The 25,669-nt window shown below is 47.3% G+C and overlaps 1 protein-coding gene across 8 annotated transcripts in view; it reads right to left on the bottom strand.

The window, feature by feature from the left end:
• Positions 1 to 3,584: 3,584 nt before the first annotated feature.
• SETD5 (SET domain containing 5) overlaps positions 3,585 to 25,669 on the bottom strand; it is a 62,302-nt gene continuing 40,217 nt past the window's right edge. For 5 of the 8 annotated variants that reach the window (XM_083600377.1, XM_083600373.1, XM_083600376.1 and 2 more), the window contains 9 exons: positions 23,541 to 23,783; positions 20,773 to 20,902; positions 17,128 to 17,381; positions 13,473 to 13,529; positions 10,631 to 11,086; positions 9,874 to 10,151; positions 7,153 to 7,286; positions 5,995 to 6,080; positions 3,585 to 5,846 (listed from right to left, as the gene is read on the bottom strand). In XM_083600377.1, the coding sequence (XP_083456503.1) occupies positions 5,214 to 5,846; positions 5,995 to 6,080; positions 7,153 to 7,286; positions 9,874 to 10,151; positions 10,631 to 11,086; positions 13,473 to 13,529; positions 17,128 to 17,381; positions 20,773 to 20,902; positions 23,541 to 23,783 (2,271 nt within the window). In that variant the 3' untranslated portion in view covers positions 3,585 to 5,213. The remainder of the gene's footprint in view (positions 5,847 to 5,994; positions 6,081 to 7,152; positions 7,287 to 9,873; positions 10,152 to 10,630; positions 11,087 to 13,472; positions 13,530 to 17,127; positions 17,382 to 20,772; positions 20,903 to 23,540; positions 23,784 to 25,669) is intronic. The other 3 variants (XM_083600374.1, XM_083600380.1, XM_083600379.1) reach the window with 1 other exon arrangement.

Here is a 25,669-nt window from a genome sequence, read left to right as displayed (position 1 = left end):
AAATGATGCAAGGATGCTGCAGTCCAAGATGGCGAAAGAGGTGGTAAGGGAACACATAGCTACTTTAAACGAACTCAAATCTCCAGGGTCTGATGAACTGCACCTAATGTACCTACCGACCGGTGAGCTTGACGTCGATACCAGGAAAGGTCCTAGAACAGACAGTCTGTGAGCACTTAGAAAAGGATGCTGTGATTACGAAGACCCAGTATGAATCAGGATTCAAGATGACCTTAACAGATTGGCCTAAACTAACAAAACAAATTTCAATAGGGACAAATGTCTGGTCCTGCACCTAGGCAGGAAGAACTAGCAGCACAAATATAAGATGGGGGGGCACCTGACTTGCAAGTAGTCTGTAGGAAAAGGACCTAAGGGTCTTAGTAGACCCACAAGCTTAACATGAGACAGCCGTGTGATGCAGCAGTAAAAAAAGGGTAGCCCAGAAAAGTGATTCCCACCTCTGAGCCCTGAGCAATGAGGCAAAGGGGAGGGCTGGATTCCAGGAGGCAACCAATTTTTAACTGGGTCACCCTGCAGCTGCAATGAGGGTGGCTGCCCATGTGCAGAGAGAATTGGACCTTAGTTAGTAGGAATATAGCCCAACCATCAACCACAGCACCTTATTGTTCAGGATAATACTTTAGTTAAGACTGTGGATCTACCATTCATATCATTAGTCCAATCAGCCACTGTCCTGGCGGAACATGTGAAAAGGGAGCCAGTGTGGTGTAGTGGTTAGAGTACTGAATGAGGACCTGGGAGATCAAACCCCCCACTCAGCCCTGATACTCACTGGGTGCCCTTGGGCCAGCCGCTCACTGTCAGCTTAACCTACCTCACAGAGTTGTTGAGGATAAAAATATGAATGGAGGAAGAGGACCATATACATAACACTGAGCTCATTGGAGGTAAAATGGGACATATGCCATTTCCCAGTGATGGATATTCAGTCTACTATATTCCACAATGCTTGGTATTCCATCCCACTGCGAAGGTTATGTGAGACAAACAGCTTTGAAGTCTAATCTTTGGGACCATTAGGTAAAGGGACCCCTGACCATCTGGTGAACCAGAGCAGCACACGGAAACACCATTTTCCCACCGGAGTGGTACCTATTTATCTACTTGCACTTTGACGTGCTTTTGAACTGCTAGGTTGGCAGGAGCTGGAACCAAGCAACGGGAGCTCATCCCATCGCGGGGATTCAAACCGCTGACCTTCCGATTGGCAAGCCCTAGGCGATGGTTTAGACTACAGCGCCACTCGCGTCCCTTGGGACCATTAGGTGTGGTAAAATTGGCTTCTTGGCTAGAACAAAAAGTTCAGTATAGCCCAGTACGTGTAAAGCATTTCGAGTTTTGTGCATTGAATCTTCAGTTTACTTTTATAAATTCATGAGGTCAAGTGTCAACTCTGGGCATTTGAAAAACAAAAACTTACTGTTCTGGTATTGTTCCGAGTTCCAATCAAAGCAGCGACAAACCTAATGTGAATTTTACAAACCTTCTGGCACCTTCTCAGCACTCACAAGTCCCAGAGGATGATGTCAGTTGCTTGTCAATACCACGAAATGTTTCCCCAAGAGATTTCACAGGTTGCCACTCTGCCTCCACACCTGTTCATCAGTAAGTTTCGAGACACCCCCTTCTCATTTGGTTTCAGTAAAAAGCTAAAGGTAAAGGACCTCTGGACAGTTAAGTCCAGTCAAAGATGACTATGGAGTTGTGGCGCTCAACTCACTTTCAGGCCAAGGGAGCCAGAGTTTGTCCACAGACAGCTTTCCAGGTCACGTGGCAAGCAGGACTAAACCACCTCTGGTGCAACGGAACACAGTGATGGAAACCAGAGCTCACGGAAATGCCATTTATCTTCCCACTGCAGCAGTACCTATTTATCTACTTGCACTGGCGTGCTTTCCAACTGCTAGGTTAGCAGAAGCTGGGACAGAGCAATGGGAGCTCAGTCCGTTGCGGGGATTTGAACCACCGACCTTCTGATTGGCAAGAGGCTCAGTGGTTTAGACCACAGCGCCACCCGCATCTTAGCAGTGTCTAAGTCAGTGCTCTCCCCATGTCGAAGCATGGTGGAGGCCATATTTATTTCGCTGCGAGTATTTTCATACCACACTTCAACCACAGCCCCAGCAAAAACATAATGAACTAAAAGCTACACAATCATAAAAACAACACAGGAGTCAGCAAGATTAAAATGGTTATGTGAAAAAGCTTGAGACAGTCAAGGTAGGCAACAGGTGAATCTCTTGGGTGGGGGAGAGCATTCCATAATAAAAATATGCTTATAAAATCGATACACCGCAGCAGAGGCAGCCTTTGGACAACAAGTTATTCACCGGCAGACAACTTTCCCCACCTGATGGGATTTTTAAATAGCTTTAGTTAGTACAACCCACAATGACTGAGGTTCACCAGCTCTAGAGAAGGATCTGTTGGTTCTTACCTGAATACAGTGGTACCTCGGGTTACAGACGCTTCAGGTTACAGACTCTGCTAACCCAGAAATAGTACCTCGGGTTAAGAACTTTGCTTCAGGATGAGAACAGAAATCGTGCTCTGGTGGCGCGGCGGCAGCAGGAGGCCCATTAGCTAAAGTGGTGCTTCAGGTTAAGAACAGTTTCAGGTTAAGAACGGACCTCCAGAACGAATTAAGTACTTAACCCGAGGTACCACTGTAGTTGGTTGATGGTTCTTACTGTTTACAAGCATGATTTCCTCATACAAGTTCAGATTTGTATTAGCCTGTTCCCGCAGCTTGCCATTCAAGGTGACTGGGTTGATGGGGGCATACCTGACGTACAAAGACCACTCTGCCTTTCCAGTCTTTAGCAGGAAGAGGGCAGGATAACTCACCATGACGTTGCGTTCAGCATCTCTGGAGAAGTTAACGATGTGGAGCAGTCTCGGGCTGTTCAGGCACAGACCCAGGGCTACTCTTGTATTCATGTCCAAGCCGGGATGGACAGGTTACACTAGGGATCTGGGATGTGCTCTTTCAGGCTGTACTTGGAGAGAAGGCTGTGATTCTTTGTAACAGCAACAGCAGCAGATACGGCAGCATTCATGCATTCAGAACGCTGAGCCTTGACTACAGTAATGCACTTCACGCAGGGCTGCCCTTGATAACAGTTCAGATGCTTTAAACTGGTACAAAATGCTGTGGCTTGTCTTGTGCAAGGTAATCGGGACCAAATTACACCAGTGCCAGAAATAGCTCCAATAGCCTTCCAATCTCTGTTTAAGGTCCTGGTCCTACCAAACCTAAGAGCCCGCTTTTACTCATCGCTCCGTTATATCATTTAAGATAGATAAGGAGTACTGTGTACAGCAGCAAACCATGTCCAACAAGGATGAGAAAAGGGACTCTCTCAGCAACTGCCCCTTAACTTTGGGGTTCTCTTTCCCTGAACGATCTCCAGATCTTGGGGGCTGTTTGTTGAAAGCAGGGCTGAAATCTTGGGCTGTGTGCAACAAGGCATCCTGTCCCTTCGGCTTCACCTGGATTTTGCGCAAACAAAACCACACTTCATCGCCCAAGAACCCAGTGAGAGAGCGTAACAGGCTGGTTTTCAAGTTAAGTATTTTATTATCAAAATTATTACATCTCTTGTGAAAGTTCAAATGTTACAGCACAGTGTACAACTCCACTTGAGGGCAGCGCTACAGCTCGCCCGCCTGCCCCCCAAACTTCCTGGTGGCTCCTTCCCAGCGACTGCACATAGAACAGGCGCATCGCCTTTTTTGCCTGCTGATCTCCAGAATCATCGCTTGCAATGCTCACCCCCACGAGGCATGCGCAGCATGTCGGAAAGGGAGGCTGCAAAGCCCAGTGAAGCTGACACCCTTTTTTTACACAGTATATAGGACTTGTCTTGTGGGTGACAAGTTCTATCCCCAACACGCTAACAGCCAGACACTTTTGAAGGAAAGGGTTCGTTTATTTCTTCTGCTCTGCTCTGATCAATTTTAAAAGTTTCCTCTAAGTCGAATGAACACCTGATTTCAGTTGTGGATTAGAGAAACTTGTAACAGTCCTAATTATTATTATTATTTTTAAAAAAAGAAAGAAATGGGAGGGGGGGAAAGACTGTGCATCTGAGAAATGAGGGAAGACATGCTCACAGCAATATCTTGTCCGAGAGGAAACGAGAAGGTCCTTGGCAGGACCAGGGTTAGACCTGCCTGATATTTTTGCTAACCTACTATGGTTATAACTGAATATAAAATTAGATAAATAAAAACGCACGCTTGACAGGTAAACAAGTGAGAAAAGCTGGCAACTGTATGGAATTTGACAGAGCATTTGGCGGGCCTGGTGTTGTTGCTCTTGGGCCTCAGGGGGAGGTAGCAGGCATGTTTCTCATGCACTCCAATGATACTCTTGACCACAGCAGCAGCAATGCCACCAGACTGGGCACCTTGCTCATCACCCCCACCTAGAATTAGGGCAGGCGCCTAAAGCAAGCCACCATCCATATTCCCACTGCCACAGCACTGGCCTCTTGGAACGAACTGACCACACCCCTAGGCCACCCCCTCACTGGCAGCGAGATGCCAACTTCAGAGGCATAGTATGGACTTACTAGAGTGACTTTTTGCAGCAATGCCAGCATGCACACCCTGCCCTCTCTCTCTCTCTCTCTTACACACACGCAAGCACGCACGCACTCACACTGCTACCAGCCCCACCCCACGGCTCTTGCTTCTCTCCCACAAATGCTCTTTATTTGCAACTGGAATGATCAGAATGGACTAAGCCCCCAACCCTCCCCGGCCAGAAGACTCTGGGAACCCAACTTTGCAGAGAGCACTTTGGGATTTAGATTAACGCCCCCCTCCCCCCACATATCCCCATCTCCCCTATTTATTTATTTTTTCTGATTTGCACTGGTTTCATATTCAAGCTTTCCCTACCTGCCCAGGTGACTACAGCTAAGGGCACCGGTAGGAGACAGAGGCCATGCCACTCAGCACCGTTTGCTTTCTACAACGTACCCGGACACCAGGGAGATGCTTTTCTGCACATTCTGCCGCCGCCACTGCCTTCTCCTCCTTCCAAAGCCAGGGGGTGGCCGGCAGTGCTCTCTCTTGCCCAGGACACCCCAGAGCCCCAGCCTCTGGGCCCTTTGCTGTCCCGGCATGGCTCCCCCGTCAGCCACTGCCAGAAGGAACGGTGGGCTCTAGTCTGTCCTGCCTTAAGAAAGGCCAGTCTGAGTCTTTACGCCTGACCCTGCAAGCTGCTGCAGTCTGTATTGATTGATGCCGCCTCCTCCCCCTCGGTGAGAGTAGTGCTGCTGCGAGCTGGAAAGTGCTGCGGCTCTGGAGCTCTGGTACAGAGCAGGCTGCCCAGAGGCGGGAGGGTTGATAGTCCGCAAGTCTGACTGCGAGGGCCTGGAGGACGACAAGGAAGATGACGACGAGGAAGTGGTGGAGGAGGAGGAGGAGGAGGAGGAAGGAGGGCAGCCGGCGGTTCCCACGCAGGGATGAGACCCTGTTTCAGAGGGGGGCAAACAGTCTACGGCTGCCGCCGTTTGGGCCGGGCTGGGAGCAGCGGCTACAGGGCAGCTCTTCTTCAAGACACCGCTGCCAGACGGCTGCTGGCTGCTATAATACCCAGAGTTCCCTGCAAACAGAGCCGAGGAGTCTGTGGCGACCAGGGGGGCAGAGGAAAGGGAGGGTTCTGAGGAGCCGAGGGGCGGAAGGTGCCCTGCTCTCTGGGACTGGGACCTGTAGCTGTAGCCAGGGGATGGCATGGGATGTCCTCGGTACGGGGGGGCGCTCTGGAGGACGGTCTGCGACTCCGCCCGCGGGCTGTCCGACTGCAAGAGCTGCAAGGGAAAGAAGCAGGCATCACAAAACCGCCGTTCAGCATCCGGCTCTGCAGCTCAGCGACCCCGGAAAGAGAGGCTGGACTGCACCCGAGAGCCAACTGCACGGGAACCGTGAACGGCACGAGGCGGGTACTGCCTCACTTACCTGGTAGCTGTAACGTGAAGGACTATAAACGGCTGGTCCCTTGAGGGAAGGGTTGAGGGGGTCTGTCGAATCTCCTTCCGCAGCATCTGGAAGGCAGAGCAGAGAGGGTCTAGCAGCAGAAATACAGGTTGCTGGATTAGGAGGAACCAGCTACAGGTGAGCCCCTGTAGCAAGGACAGGTGTGAGAGAGACCCCCTGAAGAGCCCCAGCTCTAGAAAAACTGAAATGTAGGCAAGGATTAGAATAAAACTAATAAAACCTCAATAGCTAGAGGAGCAACACTGAAGGCAGGGGGGGAGGGGGAGAGAAAGACTCTCTTTCACAGAATCATGGCCTTATCTAGTCAATCCTCTTTCCTCTCTTCTGCCTTGGTCAGACAACACCTAGAGTACTGTGTCCAGTTCTGGGTGCCCCAATTTAAGAAGGATACTGACAAGCTGTATTGTGTGCAGAGGAAGGCAACCAAGCTGATCAAGGGTCTGGAAACCAAGCCTTACGAGGAACAGTTGAGATAAAGAGGAGACTGAGAGGAGATACGATAGCCGCCTTCAAATATCTCAAGGGCTTCCACATGGAGGGTAGAGCAGGCTTGTTTTCTTCTGCTCTGGAGGGCTAGGACCCAAACCAAGGGATTCAAATTACAAAGAAAGGAGATTCCAACTAAACACCGGGAAGAAATTTCTGATGGTAAGAGCTGTTTGACAGCGGATCAACAGACACATTCAGGAGGTGATGGACTCTCCTGCCATGGAGGTTTTTAAGCAGAGGTTGGATGGGCATCTGTCATTGATGCTTCAGTTGAGATTCCTGCATTGCAGGGGGTTGGACTAGAAAACTCCTGGGGTCTCTTTGAACTCTTCAATTCTATGCCTGCCTAGCCTCTTCTTGAATACCTCACTGCAGAATTGTAAACACTTGTGTAAGTCAATCAGTAGAGAGAGAGACTTATATCTGCATCCCCAAGACAAAGCTAGCAAATGAATCTTAACTGCTTTGTTTGGAGTGATGTGAGCCTGCGCCACGTGGAGCAGAAGTCCCGTAAGTCACAGACGGTCTTGGACTCCATCATTCCACAAGATCAGAGCCCTGCCTGTAGATTCAGCCCCACCTGCTCGAGCTCCAAAGGCAGCTCCCCCCCCCCAGTGCATTCCCATTTACCTGCTTCTCTCTCCCCTAAGCTCTCCCGGGTGGGCGAGGGCTCTCCTCTCTGACACAACTTGGCGCTGCTGCGTAAAACCTTCTCCAGAATCCCACGGCCTTCTCGCAGCCGCTCCACCGAGGTGGGAACCATCCTATAGCAGGGCACAAAAGAGTGTGAATGGGAAAGACACCTTTGGACCCTTCAAGAGGTCTAAACAATTTCAAACATCTCGTGACAATAGTTTACAACAACAATAACAACAACAACAACTGTAGTTTATTATGTTGAAAGGTTCCCCTGCGGTCTGGAAGGGTCGTGTTCATGTGTATTTCTACATTAAGCGCAACCTGCAGCTTAAGGCTTGTGCATCTTAGTTGTTGAGGCAGGTGCTGTTTAATTCTAGGGCAGAGTGGAGCTCGCCTCACAATGATGGCTAGAAAATATTCATTAGAGACAAATAACCATTTTAATCAAATGGTAACACTGCAGCCTATTTCTATAGTTCCGTTGGGGGAAACAGAAGGCAGTTACCCTGGGATAAGAGTCTGAGGCATACACAGGATATTGTACGAGCAACCCAACCACTGCTGGAATGCTGCCACGGCTGCAGTGTTTATTAGGATGGTTTGCTCTGGGGCAGTAAAAATATAGCCCGAGATTTTACTTTGTGCTTTAGGATCATGCAAAGAGAGATCTCCAGTCAATACACAAATATAGTTGCAATGCATAAAACAAAGCTCTATTTCACTATGCTCTGCTCGCCAAGGTAATTTGAAATGTTAAAATGCTCATTTTACACAGCTGGTATGAATTTTCCTCTGCTTAGGACCATTTTAGTGAGAAGTGGACTCGCTGAAGTGGCTCTGGGTAGGTCATTCGACTCTCAACTTTTTACTGTACGTAAAATTGGAACAATGGTGCCCAGCCTCCTTCACAAGGCAGTTGCAAGGAGTGAGAAAGAAGGCATGTACAGCATGTTCTACGCTGAAGCACGGCAGCCAGAAATTTACCCTTTTGGAAAACCCTTTTGAGTTTCATAATTATGCTTGCAACCCAATTTTAAAAACCACCCCCCCATTCCTGGCTTAACTCCAATGGGTACTTCCGCTCCAACTTTTACAGTACAATCAATGCTGGTACAGTGGTACCTCGGGTTAAGTACTTAATCCTTTCCAGAGGTCCGTTCTTAACCTGAAACTGTTCTTAACCTAAAGCACCACTTTAGCTAATGGGGCCTCCCGCTGCCGCTGTGCTGCCAGAGCACGATTTCTTTTCTCATCCTGAAGCAAAGTTCTTAACCTGAAGCACTATTTCAGGGTTAGTGGAGTATGTAACCTGAAGCGTATGTAACCTGAAGTGTATGTAACCTGAGGTACCACTGTATTTCAAGTATTGAAATCAAAAAGCCTACGCACTAGATCCCTCCCTCCCATTGAATCTGCATATTTTATGTCTTTATAGTTAATTTGCAAAAATGAGCTAGACAGGTGGGTCACATTTCAATGAGGATATATATATATGGGTGGGGATGTGGAAGGAATGTACATATTTACTGCTGCTTTTTTTTTTTTGGCTAGCAAGAGCTTCCTGCAGGGCAGGGTTAATAGGAGGAGGAGCCCATCTGTTTAGATTGCAAAAGCAGTTCCTTGGCAACTGAGAGAGATGGAAACTTCATTTCTTTTAAAATGAAAACTGTGTGCCAATATTGCAAAGAAAAGCAAATCTGGGGAGGCTCTTGTGTAAATATGACTTGTGATTTGAAGTCACTGCCTGTCCCCGGTATAGCTGATGCAGCAGAAAAGGTCAGTTATCTGTACGCAAAGGTAGAGGAAGGTCCTCAGGAGGAAACTAACAAGCTTGAGTGTACAGGACTCTAACCCCCCCCCCCCACTCTGAAACAGCTCTGCCCCACCACTGCCCGCTAGTTACGAAGGGCAGAAAAGTTGGAACTCCGGAGCGCATGTAACGCTGCAGATCTAACAAAGACCACAGTCTTTGGAACCACTGAACTCAGATGCTACTACAGTGGTACCTCGGGTTACATATGCTTCAGGTTACAGACTCCACTAACCCAGAAATATTACCTCGGGTTAAGAACTTTCCTAGAACAGAAATGGTGCGGCAGCAGCGGGAGGCCCCATTAACTAAAGTGGTGCTTCAGGTTAAGAACAGTTCCAGGTTAAGAATGGACGTCCGGAGCGAAATAAGTATGTAACCAGAGGTACCACTGTAGTGCTGCAACTTGCTTATAGAAGCAGTATCAATATGTGGCAAGGTAAAAACAGAAATTTGGGAAGCCAAATTCTGTAAGTTCACTGACAGCAGAATAATGACAATTAGCTATGCTAACTTAACAGAACCTCTGAGTTCAGAGGCAACTGGACTCTGAATACCAGATGCTTGGGACGAGTAAGAGAAAAGGGCTGTTGTTTTCTGATCTCCTTGTAAGTTTCCTGAAATTACCTGGCAGGCCATTGCTGGAAACAATGCTGGACAGGCCTTTGGTTGAATCCAGCAGGGTGGCTCTTTGCGGACTGCAGCCCACAGTAAGGGAGAGCTGTGGAAAGTGCTCTCTCTGTGCTGAAAGTTCGCTATCGATGTTATCATCCTCCACTTTAAGACCAAAGTGAGGCAAGACACGGCACAGGGCATAAACATTTTATCTCTTCTCATCTTGTCAGGGAGGAACTCCTAGAAACAACACGTGTCTCTGCCATAGTTTGCTTCCCGAGACTCACCATCTACTGCTGATGCTGTCCTGGGATTTGCTGTGCGTGGTCCCCCGTGGCTCTGGTGGGCTGACTTCCTCCAGGTGAGACGAAGAAGAATGAGAGGGGGAGAAGCCATGCTGTGGAGAAGACAGGGTGTGGGCCCCCGAGCCCTGCACGAGGCCAGCAGCATCCACATCTGCCCCCGAGCAGCTGACACTCAGCCGGGTGGGTGTCCCTGTGCATCGAGAGGAATCCCCTCCCTCCTTGGCTTCTTGCTTTCGTTTGCGGTACTCCAGAAGGGATACCTAGGAGAGAAAAGGCTATCATCAGTTTCAGGCAGGTGACGTGACTCAACACTCATGCGTGTGTGTGCGCGCGCATGCGCTTAAAAGGCACCTGCTGCAATGCACTGTGGGCTACATTTTTGTGCTGGTGCTAGGAAGCTGCTCTCCAGCCTATGGTCAGCAGGAAACCTAAAGTCAGACCTCCGGGTCATGAGATAAGAACCACCCTCTAAGAACAGACTCCGCACCCTGTTGCATGGACTTCTGAGCCTCCAGGGAACATGATGTGTGCTTTCATCCTGTTCCCACCAAAGAAAGATTCCTCAGCTGCTCACCCTACCAAGTAATGGAGAGTCTGCATGTCTCTCAGCAGGCTCCAGGCTGCCTCCTCTTGTACAATTTCCCAGCGCGTGCACACACACACCCACACACACACCCCGGGCAGGCCTTCCTTTCTCCCTGGAGCGACTGTGCTCGTGTTACTCATGTTGGATACTTGCCTTTTTCCTCTGCGGAGGGTTCTGGGGTGTGGATTTAACGCCTTCGCAGGTTTTCTCGCCGCAGGGGGGCAAGGGTCCGTGCGCGGCTTCTTTCAGAAGCACCTGCTCGTGCCTGCCAAAGTATCCCTCCGCAGGGGAACTGCAGCAGCCCCTGTCTGGATTCAGAAGCTTCCCGTCGGCCATCTGCGGAGACTCTCGTAACAATCCGTCTGCCCGAGGCATAGCATTCAGAGGGGAGAAGGCATACATCAAGTTAAACTCTGTCCGAAAAGCCTGGTCGGAACTTCGTAGCAGCGCCTGGGCTTCTCCACTCTTTCCTGGGAAGCTGGTCTCCAAGGGCTGGGATGCCAGGTCAGAATGCCCCGGAGTGAGCAAGGAGGGTTTCTCTGGACAGCTGTTAGTGCCGGCATCCAGGAATCCTGCCTTCTGTAGGTCAAGGTCCGTCCTAAGGCAGAGCTGGAAGGACCAACAAAGGGGGTGTGGGGGCGGGTGAGGGAGAGGATATCAGACAGGGTAGAGAAGCAGGTAAAAGGGGCAGACAAGAGAAAAACACTTTTAATTCAGGAAAGACCCCCTTTCCCACGGACAGCACATATATGGCTTTCTCACTCTTTGTTCCCAGTCTTTTGCTCTCCGCTCTGCCTGGGTTTTTTCTCCCCCCTAGCTGCATAGTCGCTCTCTTCCTCTGCGGAATTTCTGGAGGCAAATTAAATTTGCAGGGTCCCTCCCCCTCGTGGATGGTGATGTTGGCGGCTCAAATGAGCCTCGGTGTGTTTTCAAGGTCACTAACATATAATGTCACAACCATTTCAATAAAAGGTGAAGAATCAAGGAAAACTTCAAGGCACCACACACCAGGTACTCTTATCCACCAACCTCTTTGTTGTAAAGCTAGTCACAAGCACACTTTGCAAGCACGCTTCACGGCATTCAGAAATCTCTTGAGAACTGACAAGCACACGTGACAGAATCTAAGCTTCGCGGGACGGCATGCAAGCCACGGGCAGAATCCTGGGTTAACAGGTTTCCAATTATTAAAAGGCCCTTAAAAAAAGTGTGGGTGGTGGCTACATCAAAAAGCAATTGGGAGAGGAGCTGCCCATTCAATGGGGATGAATCTTTAGCATCCTGCGCTGCTCCCAAACTTTCCTCTGCCCCCAATAACTCCCATCCCTGTCCAAGCTGTCAAGGATTTACAAAAGCCTCGGTACTCTGATCAAAATAAGACCAATGAACATAAACCATACTGCATAGCTCATTCCTGCTCTGCAACTTAGAAAACTGTTGACAGTGCACTGCCTACCTCAAGCTTTGCAGATATGTCCATTATTAGCTTCTATCCCTTTTATGTTATCTTGAATTTTTGCCATGGTGGTGTTTAGAGACAGCATCCCAACATTATGCTTGCAGGCTGACCACCTAAACTGAAATGGGGGTATAACCCCACTCTGCAAAGTGCTGCTTCTCCGTTTGATAGGCTGGAGGTGGGAGGGTTACAAAACAAAGCTCTCGTGTCCCGCTGCCTTGGAGTGAAAGCAGACAAACCTAAGAGCTGCGTCGCACCCCTTTCCTTCACAAAGATCAATCTCTAGACAAGGAAAGGTGTGCATGCTTGTGTGTACTGTAATGCACAAAATGCCGTGTGGGTGCAAATACATACATCAGACAAGATGTGCGTGGCAGATTTAGGGCACTGGGGGGGGGGGAGAGAGTACAAATTCATGAAGGCACCCATAAGCCTCTGCTGGAATCCTATGAGCTGCAGCCTTCAATCCATTTTGCTCTTCACAATGGAGGACAGACTGGAGAGATGCATCCAGACCTTATTGGCCCAATAAAACTTCACGTTACCAGTGTGCTAAATGGGAGTTCTCATCATGCTGTGTCTAATGCTTTGGAAAGTCCTGGCACTTCTTAGCTATCCAGGAGGGCAGCCGTCAGTGAGCAACTCCTCAATTTGGTACTTGTTTGAGACATTCAGGTTGAGGGCCGCTGGCCTTTTGCAGTTCCAGTCTGACTGTGGCACCCGGCACACTGTTTTAACTAGATTTCTGGGAAGCTAGACTTAAGTTTCCAATCCTCTTTCAGAACCTGTCCCTCCCTTCTCCTCTTGGGCTCTATGTTCCGCTACTCATGCATTTGTTTTATAAAAGTGTGTTACATTGCTTTTCGGTGGAAGCCATGCATCAAAACAGTTTGTTATAAAACAATCATGGCCTGAAAACAAAAACAGAACAAATCCTGCCAGAAAATGATCTCTAGGTCTGTACAACCACATAGCTATCCTTGCCCTCTTAGGAGCCATATCGCTCCCTGGCCTCAGACTCCAAACTCCACCAGACAAAACAATTAACTTTGCATTATGCTTATCGAGTTGCACAATTGAATCTGACCGCAGAGTTTGTATCTTGAAGAATGTGGACTTTTGGCACAAAGCAGGAGCAGGACTGTCTATGCTGCAATGGATTAAGAAGATGGGTTCAATAAAACATACAGCACAGTGGTTGCAAGGCCCAGGGCCAGCCACCAAAAATTAAAAGAGTCTGATTCATTTTCTCCTCTCCCTTTTCTCTCTCTCTCTCTCCCAACTCCCCAGGAAATGCTACTTCAGAAGAATTAACTAGAAAGTGGTTGGCATTTTCCCTTCGTTCACCACTCAATTCTCAACTTCAACAACAAAGGAATCTGACTCGACTAGCCCCTTCTTCCCCACCCACTGCTTCCCCTATCCCTCCTCCCTCCAAGTGTGTACACACACACACACACACACACACACACACACACGCTCACCACGCAAACTACACACCCTCTCCGCCTCCAATTGAGATGGTGTGATAACTACCTCGGGCGACAGGGACTCGGGCCTATGCGCAGGGGAACTCTCAGGGGAGGATACGTTCTAGGAGGGAAAAGCATCTTGTTATTCATCTAATTTTACAAGTCAAGAAGCAAAATAAAATGAAGTAAAAGAAAAAAAGAAACAAGCATAGAGGTTAGCCACAACTATTTGCGGGGGGTGGGGGACAAGATAAGAGACTATCAAGGGGGTGGCCTCATCACTTAGGGGGGGGGAGTGAACACATTACATGGATTTTAGAGTAGAGGGAAAAAACAGGATGGAGTTACTGTGTCTCATGCTACAACTTTAGTATCCGGATGAAAGGACAGCGGAGAAACCGGAGATCATTCCATTGCCTTGCGTTCAGAGGATGCCTGGCCAACCAGCAACACTTCACGAACACCATCACTCGGATGAGAGCTGGCGTATCACTCTCTATCCACAATGCCTTGCTTTCAGACTGGACTAAAAGGTGAAGGCATTATGTAGAAAATCCTCAGCTGGCTGCTCCTTGAGATACAGTGGATAATGAAATTATGGTACTAGCTCCTTGAGGGAAGGTGGGCATGAAGCATGGGAGATGCTTCCAGACCTGGAACTGAAACGTTGCATGAGAACACCTCTCTCTTCCTCCATAAACCTAGGGTCCTTCCTGAGGTATGCAGTGCTGGAAAGCATGAGCTGCAGGAGGAGACCCGCCCCCCCTCAGAATCTGCTGGGTTATGCTGGCCGGAGAGCCACATTTGGTTGGGGCAAAAAGAGCAGCGACACATGGAGGAACCCCTTTCTTAAGCTGATGTCGCCATGCCATAAATCCTTTTACCAAGAAAGTCACTTTGGGTCTCTCTCTCTCAACCCCCCCCCCAAAAAAAACTGATTCAATATTGAGCTTCTGAACACTTCAAAGGTAAGACAGCTTCAGATCCCTACGTGCAGAAGCCCATGAGACACAGACCCACAACAAGTACTTTTATCTAAACTACCCTTCCCCACCCCAGGGCTCCTCAAATGCTTTGGACTACAACTCCTAGGCTGGTGGCATATGTAGTTCAAACATCGAGAGCACATGGGACTGAGAAAGACTGGTTTAACTCTAAGCCACATAAGCACAGTGAAATATATTCTCGAGCAGGGGTTCCCAAACTTGGGTCTCCAGCTGTTTTTGGACTACAGTTCCCATCATCCCTGACCATTGGTCCTGCTAGCTAGATGTTGGGGGTTGCAGTTCAACAACAGCTGAATTCCAAAGCTTGGGGAAAAATAAATAAATAAATAAATAAAATAAAATAATAAAATAATAATAATAATAATAATAATAATAATAATAATAATAATAATATTTATAACCTGCCCATCTGGCTGGGTTTCCCCAGCCACTCTGGGCGGCTCCCAGGCGAATGTTAAAAACACAATACAGCATTAAACATTAAAAACTTCCCTAAACAGGGCTGCCTTCAGATGTCTTTTAAAACTAAGATAGTTGCTTATTTCCTTGACATCTGCTGGGAGGGCGTTCCATAGGGCAGGCGCCACCACCAAGAAGGCCCTCTGCCTGGTTCCCTGTAACTTCACTTCTCGCGGTGAGGAAATCTCCAGAAGGCCCTCAGTGCTTTGGGCTATTTTGTATTGTGTGGTTTGAGGTTTTTTTGTAACTTTTTATAGCTTCACCATTGATTTTCTAGGAGGTAGGCTCAACTTGATGGCTGCTCAAACTGCTTTGAACTATTTCTATCTGCTGTTTAACAATGCACTATTATTTAACTTGCTTCTTCCTTTTTTAAAAAGATGGATTGGGCAGAAATGCAGCAGGAAATAATTTAAAGGAAACATAAATAACGTGTCATGAATGAGTGGAATGGTGTGAAAAGGGGAAGCCTCAACACAGGGGAACTGGGGAGAATGGGTGGTAGAAACTTTAACACATTGCAAGGCTCCTTCCCTACAACACACAGAAAGAGAGGGGCAGGTGGGCAGAAAACTCAGTCATACAGCGGCAGAAGCCGCTCACTTTCTTACACAGGGCAGAAGAAACCTTTGAAGTCTGACTGAAGTTTGCTATGACCAACACTCCTTATGTGCCGCTTCAAATCAGGAGTGCAAATTGGGACCAATGTCCAGTCTCAAGATACAAAGTCCTAGTGACATCCCGTGCCACTGTCTCACTAAGACTGGTGCAGCTAAGGCCACTCAAGTTTCTGTGGCTTCTGGCAACACCATGATTCTGCATTTCCCCCCAGCCCAATGAGTCCTGTCTCTGTTTCCGTGCAGAACTGGAAGTGGCCTAACTGTGCAAGAGCCCACGAGACCTGAATCCAAAGGCACTGGGAAAGGGATTGGGGATCTTGCCATTTGGACAGTAAGCAAAATTAATGATCAGGCACCGTACAATGACCAACCCACTTGCGCTCAAGCAGCAGGGCCATAATCGCAGTGGTGGAAATGCTACAATTATATGGAAGTATAGAAGAGCCACAGGACACCAGCCACAGAATTCAGCTTAAGAATCCTTTTTTCTTCTTCTTTTTTCTTTTTTTCAAAGGAGCAACTATGGTTGCGAAGCTACACTTGAGAATATGTGGGCAATGCCTGATGGAATCTTAGGAGTCAGGGCTGCTGGTGAGCAGGATTTAAAGCGGCTTAAGTCAGCAGAATAAATCCTCCTTGTAAACCACTTAGAGGTTATGTTACAATCAAGCGGTACATACATTTCGTTAAATAAAAAATAAACAGAAGTAGAATTCTGCAAAGAACGAGAAATCATGCAAAGGCTTCCGATTTGCACCATTTTAGAAGCTGCAGAATCTGGATTCCAACAGTCTGGGTTGTCTCGGTGCAATATCGTTTTCTTACGTGTACAGAAATGCACAGCCCAGACTCAAAGCCCATACAATTATGCAGAAAGTTGAGAACAGCAGAAGATCGAGAGTCCAGAATCCCAAATTGTGGTCATCTCAACTTTCGTAAGAATAGACATTTCCAGGGAGTTTTGCTAAGGGGCAGCAGCAGACCTAACGAGTTTAGTGGCCCAATATTGAAAAATGGGAATGGGAAGCTCCAACTCCACCCCAAGCACAAATATGGGACACAATAAAAAGTAAGAAAACGGGATGCTTCAGAATGAAAGCACTGGCACGTGCTTGTCATGAGGGAAACTGCAAAACTGAGGCTACCTGCGCAACTCACACCTGCATTGCGCTACAAAGGTTTACAGAAGTTTTGAAAGGGGGAGGCAAATGGCTATAAGAAGAACAGGAAACACATCATGCAGATGGGGAATTCTTGGGATGCAATACAGCTAATGTTCTCCAAAGCTTAGAGCTTGCTAAGAGGTGAATGCAGGAGAGCAGCAGCCCAGAAGTTGACAGCATCTTTGGATGCTACTGGGGTGGGGAAGCTGAGATTAAGTGAATCAGAGGGCAGGGAGTAGAGTTTCTGGTAACCTGTAACCCTTTGCACACTCTAGTATCTATCTACTGTGCATAACAATAAAGGAGAATAGGGACTTTATAATCTGCAGGTGCCAGATTCTCGGAATACACAGGATTCTTTAAAAAACCTATCTGCTCATTTCTTAGGTCTACCTGTGTCTTTCCAAGGAGTTTTGATGCATACATCCTAGGTCTGCAGGGAAAGCTGCCATCCTGCCCCCCCAACTTACCTCAAACTGTAGTGGAGTATTACAACGACTAGCAGCCAAGGAGGGAATTGGTGAGAAGATCACACCGCAGCTACTTCGACATTCCTCCTCTCCTGGCATAGATGAGGAGGACGTGGTGAGGTGTGGGCTCAGCGCGTCTGGAACCGAGGGGTCAGGAAGTGGGGGAGTGACTGGAGAAAGCGGTCTCAATAACTTGGTAACACTCTGCTCCATTAGATAGCGAGACTTCCACTTCTTCAGGGGGCTCAGGAAATCTGAAAGGCAACACAGAATCCAGGTAGTGACTCCACCATTAAAAAGCCCCAATCTACGCTCATCATCTACTCCCCCTACACGAATCTTTAAATTTTTGACTGGTTCTTGCCATACTGACAACTCTTCAGCTCTCTCTCTCTCTCTCTCTCTCTCTCTCTCTCTCTCTCTCTCTCTCTAAAAAAGAACCCTTCTTTTCTCCAAAGAGGAACACTACCAAACAGGGGAAGGTAAGAAAGGGGGGCAATTTCACGGCTCAAGGGAACTCACTGAGATAAAAAAAGGGTCCAAACCAAAAGCATCCGACAAGCCAATAAAAACACCTATTAAGGTCTAGGTTGTCCAAAATCGAAGCCTCTCTACATCACCTCCGTACGTCTCCACCAACACAGCAGTATGCACCTTGCCAAAAGACAGGGTCGTGGCCCAGAAAGTGATAACCCAAGCCTCTCCCTCTGCCACTCAGCCGCATCACTTCCTTGTGAAGCTTCCTTTCATTTACCTGCAGTCTTCCTGAGCTAGGAATGGTGCATCTTCCTTGCACTCATTAGGCTGATGGGTAATCTGGCAAGGATTCAAAACAAGTCGGAACAAGAACTAGTCCTTGCAGGAAACACCCACAAGTCCCCCTATTAAGTTTCCTGTTGACAACATCCAGGCCTCCCTCTCTGCACTCTTTACTGTCCCCAATGCTTTCAAATCAATCCTCTAAGTACAGTAAAAGGGTTATTCTGCTCTATTATCTCTATCCTCAGACACCAAGCAATCTCCATCGATGAGTCCTTGTTAATTTTATTTTGTCAAATTCCACTACCCTTGCAGCAGCAAGTCTCCTGCTAGGGTAGAGACCAGCTACTGATGGCAAGACCAAAAGAGAACTTTGAAGTCCCCACTTTCCTTCAACTGGAGTGTTTTGCATCTGCACACACAAGCTAATCTCTCTTTCTCAATAGACCAAGGCTTCTTTCGCCCACTCATACAGTTGGATAACTTGAAACACTTTTCCCAGCTGCAAAGTAGCTGCTCATCAGTAAGCCACCCCTCACACTATCAGTAGAACGTCTAAAGCAGGGCAGGCAGCCTTTTTTCTGCTGGGGGTCACATGCCCTGGAGGGTAATCTGCTGGAGTCACATACAGTGGTACCTCGGGTTACAGACGCTTCAGGTTACAGACTCAGAACTAGTACCTCTGGTTAAGAACTTTACTTCAGGATGAGAACAGAAATCGCGTGGTGGCAGTGGGAGGCACCATTAGCTAGTGTGGTACCTCAGTTTAAGAACAGTTTCAGGTTAAGAATGGACCTCCAGAACGAATTAAGCTCTTAACCCAAGGTACCACTGTATTGGTGGTGGGTGGAGCCTGAGCCAAAAGTGAGAGTGAGGTCAGAGGTCAATGTGTCCACTCTACTCCTCTTTCTTTCCTTGCCACACAAATGGAATCAGGCCAAATGGAATCTGGCTCAGAGCTGCAGGCTGCCCACCTGCATCCCAAAGGGAACCTCTATTAGCCGATATTCCATCGACAGACATCAATCCTGTTGGCCAAAAAACCACAGTTGCATTCTAACCAGTGAGAGCCAATTATTCCAAGGGAAGTAGGGCTGCTCCAGTGTTTCCATCCATCTACTGATAAGATTATGCTCTACCCTTCAACACACAATGCAAACCTTTGCCTAACAACAGCCCCCGGGATAGTTGTAAGTGGATAGTGGGAGATCATTTGCCAAGTTTTTGCTGATAGACTAGATCCCCAACCCCACAACTATTGATTTCACTAGCTGCTGCAAGCACTCTTGAGCTGTTCCCCCAAGATGCTGACTTGCATATGTGAGCTGTCCCTTGCATAAGAATCTTGTACACGGTCCCCCCAATTTCCCTTCCTTCTCAAGCCACGACAGCACCTCTCTTCTCTCCCGCCACTCTATTAACATAGTTAATAGGCCTGCATAGTTGCAGAGGCCTGCCCTTCCCAGCACTTCTTTACGTCCTGTGACAGAACTTAATCTGACTTGCAAGAAACCCTCAAAAGCCAAATGATTTTGTGGTCCTAAGAAATGCCACTGGACAACTTTTAACTCAAAGGACCCAACCCGTAGAAGCCTCTTAGAAAGATCACCAGAGAGCCTTTCTGCCCCCCCTCACTTAAAATTGCAATTTGCCCAGAACTAGTGCTTTTTCTGCTTTCGATGCCTCTAACCTTTGTGTAACACACAGTTATCTGTACACTGCCTAGGGCCTCGTCTCGCGTCCTTGGAAAACTGATCCCTGACTTGGATACATCGCCACCCTCTTCCTCTGCAAAGACAGATGCAAAGTTACTGTTTTTAAAACTTGTCTTTTTGCTTTGCTCACAGATATATGCTCCGGTGCTGGAGAGTGGCTGTTCTGCAACCAGGTGCCCACTCTTTAACCAGTTGTTTTCCCAGCAAGTGGGGGAAGGCGGCGGCACTGGGTTTGGTGCAGTGCACTTCCTCCCTCGGAATAATGTCTCTGTTTCTAGATGAAACCCAAAGAGGAATGGGTTCTCTTGATCTTGGAAAAGGAGGATCCCCTTCTTACTCTCCTCCCTGCCCCCCCTCCGCAAGGGAAATGTCAGAATGAGTAGTCACCCGGCAAAAGAAACACCATTCACGCAGTTTGTACAGTTTTTCTGCTTGTTCCCCCTTGCATTCCCCTCAAGAGCAGGCTAACAGGTAAGTTGATATCTGCAGAATGGCAACAGGCCTGTGCCATAATCAAAGAATTGTAGAACTGGAAGGGACCCCCAGGTTCATAGTCCAACCCCCTGCAATGCAGGAATATGAAGGTGGCCCATATGGGCTTCGAGCCCACAACCTTGGTGTTAGCCCCATGCTATAACCACCTTAGAGACCTGAGGAGCTGTGAAGGCCAGGATGTTATACAATGAGGAGGGTGGCACTTCTGAGCTCTAGTCCATCACAAACCCTGGGCCAAAGACGGTAGCTCCAAGTTGCTGGGAAATAACAATAAGGAATGAAGAAGAAGAAGAGGAGGAGGAGGAAGCAGCAGCAGCTGCCTGTGTCAACAGATAGCAACACACTACGCAACTCTATGTGCACTGTACCTATTATTCCTCATAGCTCACTGAGTGACCTTGAACCAGTCACTGCTTCTCAGCCTAACCTACCTCATATGGTTGTTCTGAAGACTAAATGAGGAGGGGAATAACTATGCACACCACCTCCAGTTCCTTGGAGAACTAGGTGAGATACAAATGCAGTAAACAAACGAATAAATAAACTGGTTAGTACACGGAGGCCGGAGTTATGTAGAGTTATTGACTGCAGTTATGCTTGCTTGCTTTCTAACTGGCCCTTCAGCTGAAACGACATCCACGGTGCACCGCTGAAACATGGAGGCCTCTCAACCAACCTGCGTTTTCCTTGCAGATGCCAGAAGTGCTACCGCTCTCGTTGCTTTGGTATAGACACTGAGTTCTGTTCTCTTGGGAAGCAGCTGAGGTCTGAGTCATCCCTTCTTCCAGAGCCTGCTTTATCCAACGCTGCAAAAACAAACCTTGCTCAATAATGCACAGGCTCCCACTTAAAGTGCCCCCCCGACTTGCAACAGACCACTTTCAGCAATTTCCATCTGTTATAGGTCAATGCCCCAGGGGATGGGGAGAAACTGTTTTCACCTCAATCGCTTTATGGGCGGGGCCGTTTACACCCTGTACCCCAACTCAAAGTTGTTGTTTTTACTGAAAATAAGTGATGCCTCTATGCATTTTCCATGAGGTCACTCAATATACATGTTTTAGGCTGAGCCCATATTTTTAACTGGCAAATGATGATGCAGTAGGAGAAGGAAATGGCATAAGGCAGGGAGGGCAGCAGGGGCTTGTGTGTAGGGAAACTTAGCTAGGAGCCTTCAAGGAGAGAGAGGGAGCCAGTGCAGGCCTAAAGTTTCATCCCCTTGAACTCTGAGCCATTCACCTATTATAGCCCATTTTCAAATGCGTCTCCATAGCCATGAGAACTAGAACAATATATTTATATGAAAAGATTTGAACGCCAGCATCCGGCTTTTTTGTTTTGCTTTTTTTTTTTACTAGGGAGGTACCACTATTTTAGCATATGGAAATGTAAAAACAACAGCTTGCCACTCCTACCTAGTCCAAGACTCTCATATGCTGAACATGCACACGGTAAAACCAGATCTGGAAATTACCAATTCTAATTAAGCACACAGGATTATGTTATTAATGCTCCAAACTTAACTTAGGAAAGCAAAATTGAATTTTTTGCTTTTGCCCAAAAGCACACTGGGGTTAGCTGGCCAGGACATTCACATAGAGAAATGAACCAGATTAAGGACCCAATTAGCAGAAGGTGTAATCTAAATATGTCTTATACCGCTGTGTCAGAGCAAGATATGGCAGAGATATGCTTACCAGTCTAAAAGGAAATGTCGGGAGCCCATTTCTGGCCTGATTGCAGCATAGAATATACATTCAACAAAAGCAGGCGAAGAAATAGAGACGACCAGTAGTATGGCCAACCTATGCTGCTCTAGACTCACTACGCAAATGTGCACATAGACCATTCCACAATTTTGTTGGAAAACAAGTTTCAAAGTCCTTGTGGGTGTTCAAGATAGTTGTGGAAATGCATTAGCCCACTCAAGACTCAAGTAGACAGGAGCCACTTCCTCACAGCCCTGTTGCTGGCCATTCCCTTTCTTCTACCTTGCCCTTGACAGGCAACTTGCCAAAATACAAGCAAGATACCCAAATATTAGCTTTATTAAAAAGCTGTCATGTATTATGAGAACTACTTTCATTACTTAAGCAGCCTAAACCAGAATAGACTCCCAATCTGCTTATCTGCCTGAGGGGTTATGTTGACACAATTTTGTGGGTGGGGGGGATTGTTTTGTTGTTTTATACCAGGTAGCTTGTGAGGCCCAGGAAACTGCATACAGGGCATTCCTGTGTCCATGGGCCATTCCTTTGCAGCTTAGAGCCCTCTGGAAACCCAGCTATTAATCCTGCCTTTGTAAGGCATGAAAAACAAGCTGCTTTAGGCAGACTCTGAGTAGGTATTGCCTCTCAAGGCAAAAAATACATTTAAAGAAAGCATTAGACACACAACGTAACTAGTAGCCTAGAAAAATAAAGCAAAAGATTAAAATGAAAACTTGACTTTGCTAAGGTCTACGGAAAATCTAGAGCTGGCATCACAACGTGTGCATCATGGTGAATGTCTCACACCCAGTCCTGGGCTATGCAAAGCCCTTCTTGAAACAGATACTCTTGACTTTCCTAGTCTCCCTAGTCTAGCTACAGCTTGGGGTGCAGAGAGAAAACAGGTGTGAAATGCACTTTCCTTTCTGCTCACCTAACCAAGAATCATCACAGGTTATCTCTATTCAAGAGATCTCAATCAACAATATCTTGGCAACCACAAAATTCAAGATGTGTACAGTGCACCTAATTTAGAATCTTAGTCCCAATAGGCAAGGTGCATCAATTACTACCTAGATGTTTCAGCGACTGCAGTTTTTTAAACCCATACAATAAAGCGTTTTAAGAAATCCTGCAAGAGCCTGTATTTAAATACAGTGGTATCTCGGGTTACAGACGCTTCAGGTTACAGACTCCGCTAACCCAGAAATAGTACCTCGGGTTAAGAACTTTGCTTCAGGATGAGAACAGAAATCGTGTGGCGGTGGCGGGAGGCCCCATTAGTGGTACCTCAGGTTAAGAAACAGTTTCAGGTTAAGAACGGTCCTCCAGAACGAATTAAGTTCTTAACCTGAGGTACCACTGTAGAGGAGTTCAAGCACATCACAGTCTTGTCTTTCCAACAATACATGCAGTGCATAGTCTATTCACATCTAGGAATAGCTAGTGAGCCTATGGAAGAAGACCGTGCCTTTTCTGTAATTTTTAAAGTGTCATGGAGCAGTGTTGCAAGCAGGGAGAAACTGTTCCCTACATCCACTGAAAATACGAGAACCAACTAAAACAATTTTAGTGGTATGTTTCTTTTCCAGGAAGAGTTTCAGTAAACCAAACCTGGGCAAGCATATTTGGGGTGCTTTGAAGAAAGTCATGCACATTCATTAGACATTCAAATCCCCCCCTCCCCAAGAAATATTGGGCCAAGCGCACAGACCACAACCAAAAGCAGACATACCTTTTTGCATGAGCTGTAGTTCCCATCCAGCTGAACCGGCCGCCTTCGCCTTTCTGGGGTGAAGGGAGAACCAAAACGGATGTAGTGTTTGGGCGTGGTGCAAATGAGTGGGGAGTGGACAAGGCCTGGCAACATATTGAGGGTGGTAGCCAGCACGGTTGGGTCAGTGGTGATACGTAAAGGGCACTCAATGGGGCACTCCTGTTTCTCTGCCTTGTCATTCAGCCATTCTGTAACTAGATACTGAAAGCAGAAATAACAGAAAAATAGTGGTACCTCGGGTTACATACGCTTCAGGTTACATACACTTCAGGTTACAGACTCCTCTAACCCAGAAATAGTACCTCGGGTTAAGAACTTTGCCTCAGAATGAGAACAGAAATCGCACGGCGGTGGCGTGGCGGCAGCGGGAGGCCCCATTAGCTAAAGTGGTGCTTCAGATTAAGAACAGTTTCAAGTTAAGAACAGACCTCCAGAACAAATTAAGTTCTTAACCCGAGGTACCACTGTATGTCTTACTATGCAAGGAACTTGTAAAGATAAGACAAAATAAAGTGTCAATAGGGAGAGGTGGGAATGGGTTGGCCCAGAACTGTCTACTCTGCCTGGGCCCTGGTTGTCCATGGTTTCAAGCAGGGAACTTCCCCAGCCCTGCTACCAAACATCTCTTTATTAAAGTTGGAAGTAGCAGAGATGAAACCTGAGGCAGAGTATATGCCCTACCATTGGGTTATGGCCCAACAACCCCCCCCATGAAAACCCTCAAATGCACTCTTAAATCTAGTGCGTAAGATATATACAAGTGGCCTGGCAATGACATCTTTGGAAAGGTCTCATTGATGTAATTAATAAGGTCTTACAATGAGAACTGCTGTTCTCATCAATCACCTCCTCCTGGAAGAAATCCCTGTGATCTGGAAGGTAACAAACCTGCCCCATTGTTGGGTTGCAAGAGTGCCACTTGCATTATTTTAAAGGTCTAGAAATCATGTTCTGAACCTCTTATTAAAAACTGAGTTGAAGAAGTGTCCATTAAAAAACAGATCTTGGCTTAAGATGGGTTACACCACAGAAAATTAAGTTCAGCTTGATTGCTTTTCCTCAAATGGTTCTAAGCGAATGTTAAGCTTCTACTGCAGCAGTTTTCAATTTTTATTTTATTTATTTTCTTGGCAGACCACTTGTAAATTGCTGGAGGTCTTAGCAGTCCACTTAATAAACCGTTTTGTTGGTTCTGGCATCATTATCAAAATCAGTGCACTGTTACAAAAATCACAGGCCCTAAAGTCACTTGTTTGTCTGTTCAATAAATCTGTCCCTTGGTCAAAATGGCCTCCCATCTCCATTACTCAGTGGGGGGGGGGCGGGGAATAAGACTAGTGCAGGTCCAAGCACAGATATTCTCAAATGTTCTGGAACCTTTCCAGTGTCAACCTGCCTGGAGCTCACAGTTTGAGAATTTCTGTCTCACTGGAATCTCATAAAAAGCAGTTTTCCTCCATTTCTTTTCCTCCATTTCTTTTCATTGGGCTAAAATTATTTTCACCCTTTTGAAAATGGATAGTAATTCACTGGAGAATGTTGATAGGGTTGGGAAACCAGTGGAGGAGAATTTGGAAAATCAGGATTGTCAAAACTTGTCTTCTTGACTCAGCACCACTGAAGTCTCTGTACAACTCCTGTTGTAATTTATAAACCTGCCACACACTGTGTTTGTTACCCAAACATAAGCATATTGCAGGGTCCTAAGATCCTGCAACGTGTTTATGTTTGTCTAAACCACAGAGCCTAGGGCTTGCCAATCAGAAGGTCGGCGGTTCGAATCCCCGCGACGGGGTGAGCTCCCGTTGTTCAGTCCCAGCTCCTGCCCACCTAGCAGTTCGAAAGCAAGTCAAGTGCAAGTAGATAAATAGGTACCGCTCTGGCGGGAAGGTAAACAGCGTTTCCGTGCGCTGCTCTGGTTCGCCAGAAGCGGCTTAGTCATGCTGGTCACATGACCCGGAAACTGTCTGCGGACAAACGCCGGCTCCCTCGGCCTATAGAGCGAGATGAGCGCCACAACCCCAGAGTCGTCCGCGACTGGAGCTAATGGTCGGGGTACCTTTACCTTTAAGATACATCCTGCCCAT

Source organism: Podarcis filfolensis (assembly GCF_964270895.1).
Source record: "Podarcis filfolensis genome assembly, chromosome: 2".
In the NCBI taxonomy this organism is placed as follows: Eukaryota; Metazoa; Chordata; class Lepidosauria; order Squamata; family Lacertidae; genus Podarcis; species Podarcis filfolensis.
This window is presented reverse-complemented; position numbering and strand designations above follow the sequence as displayed.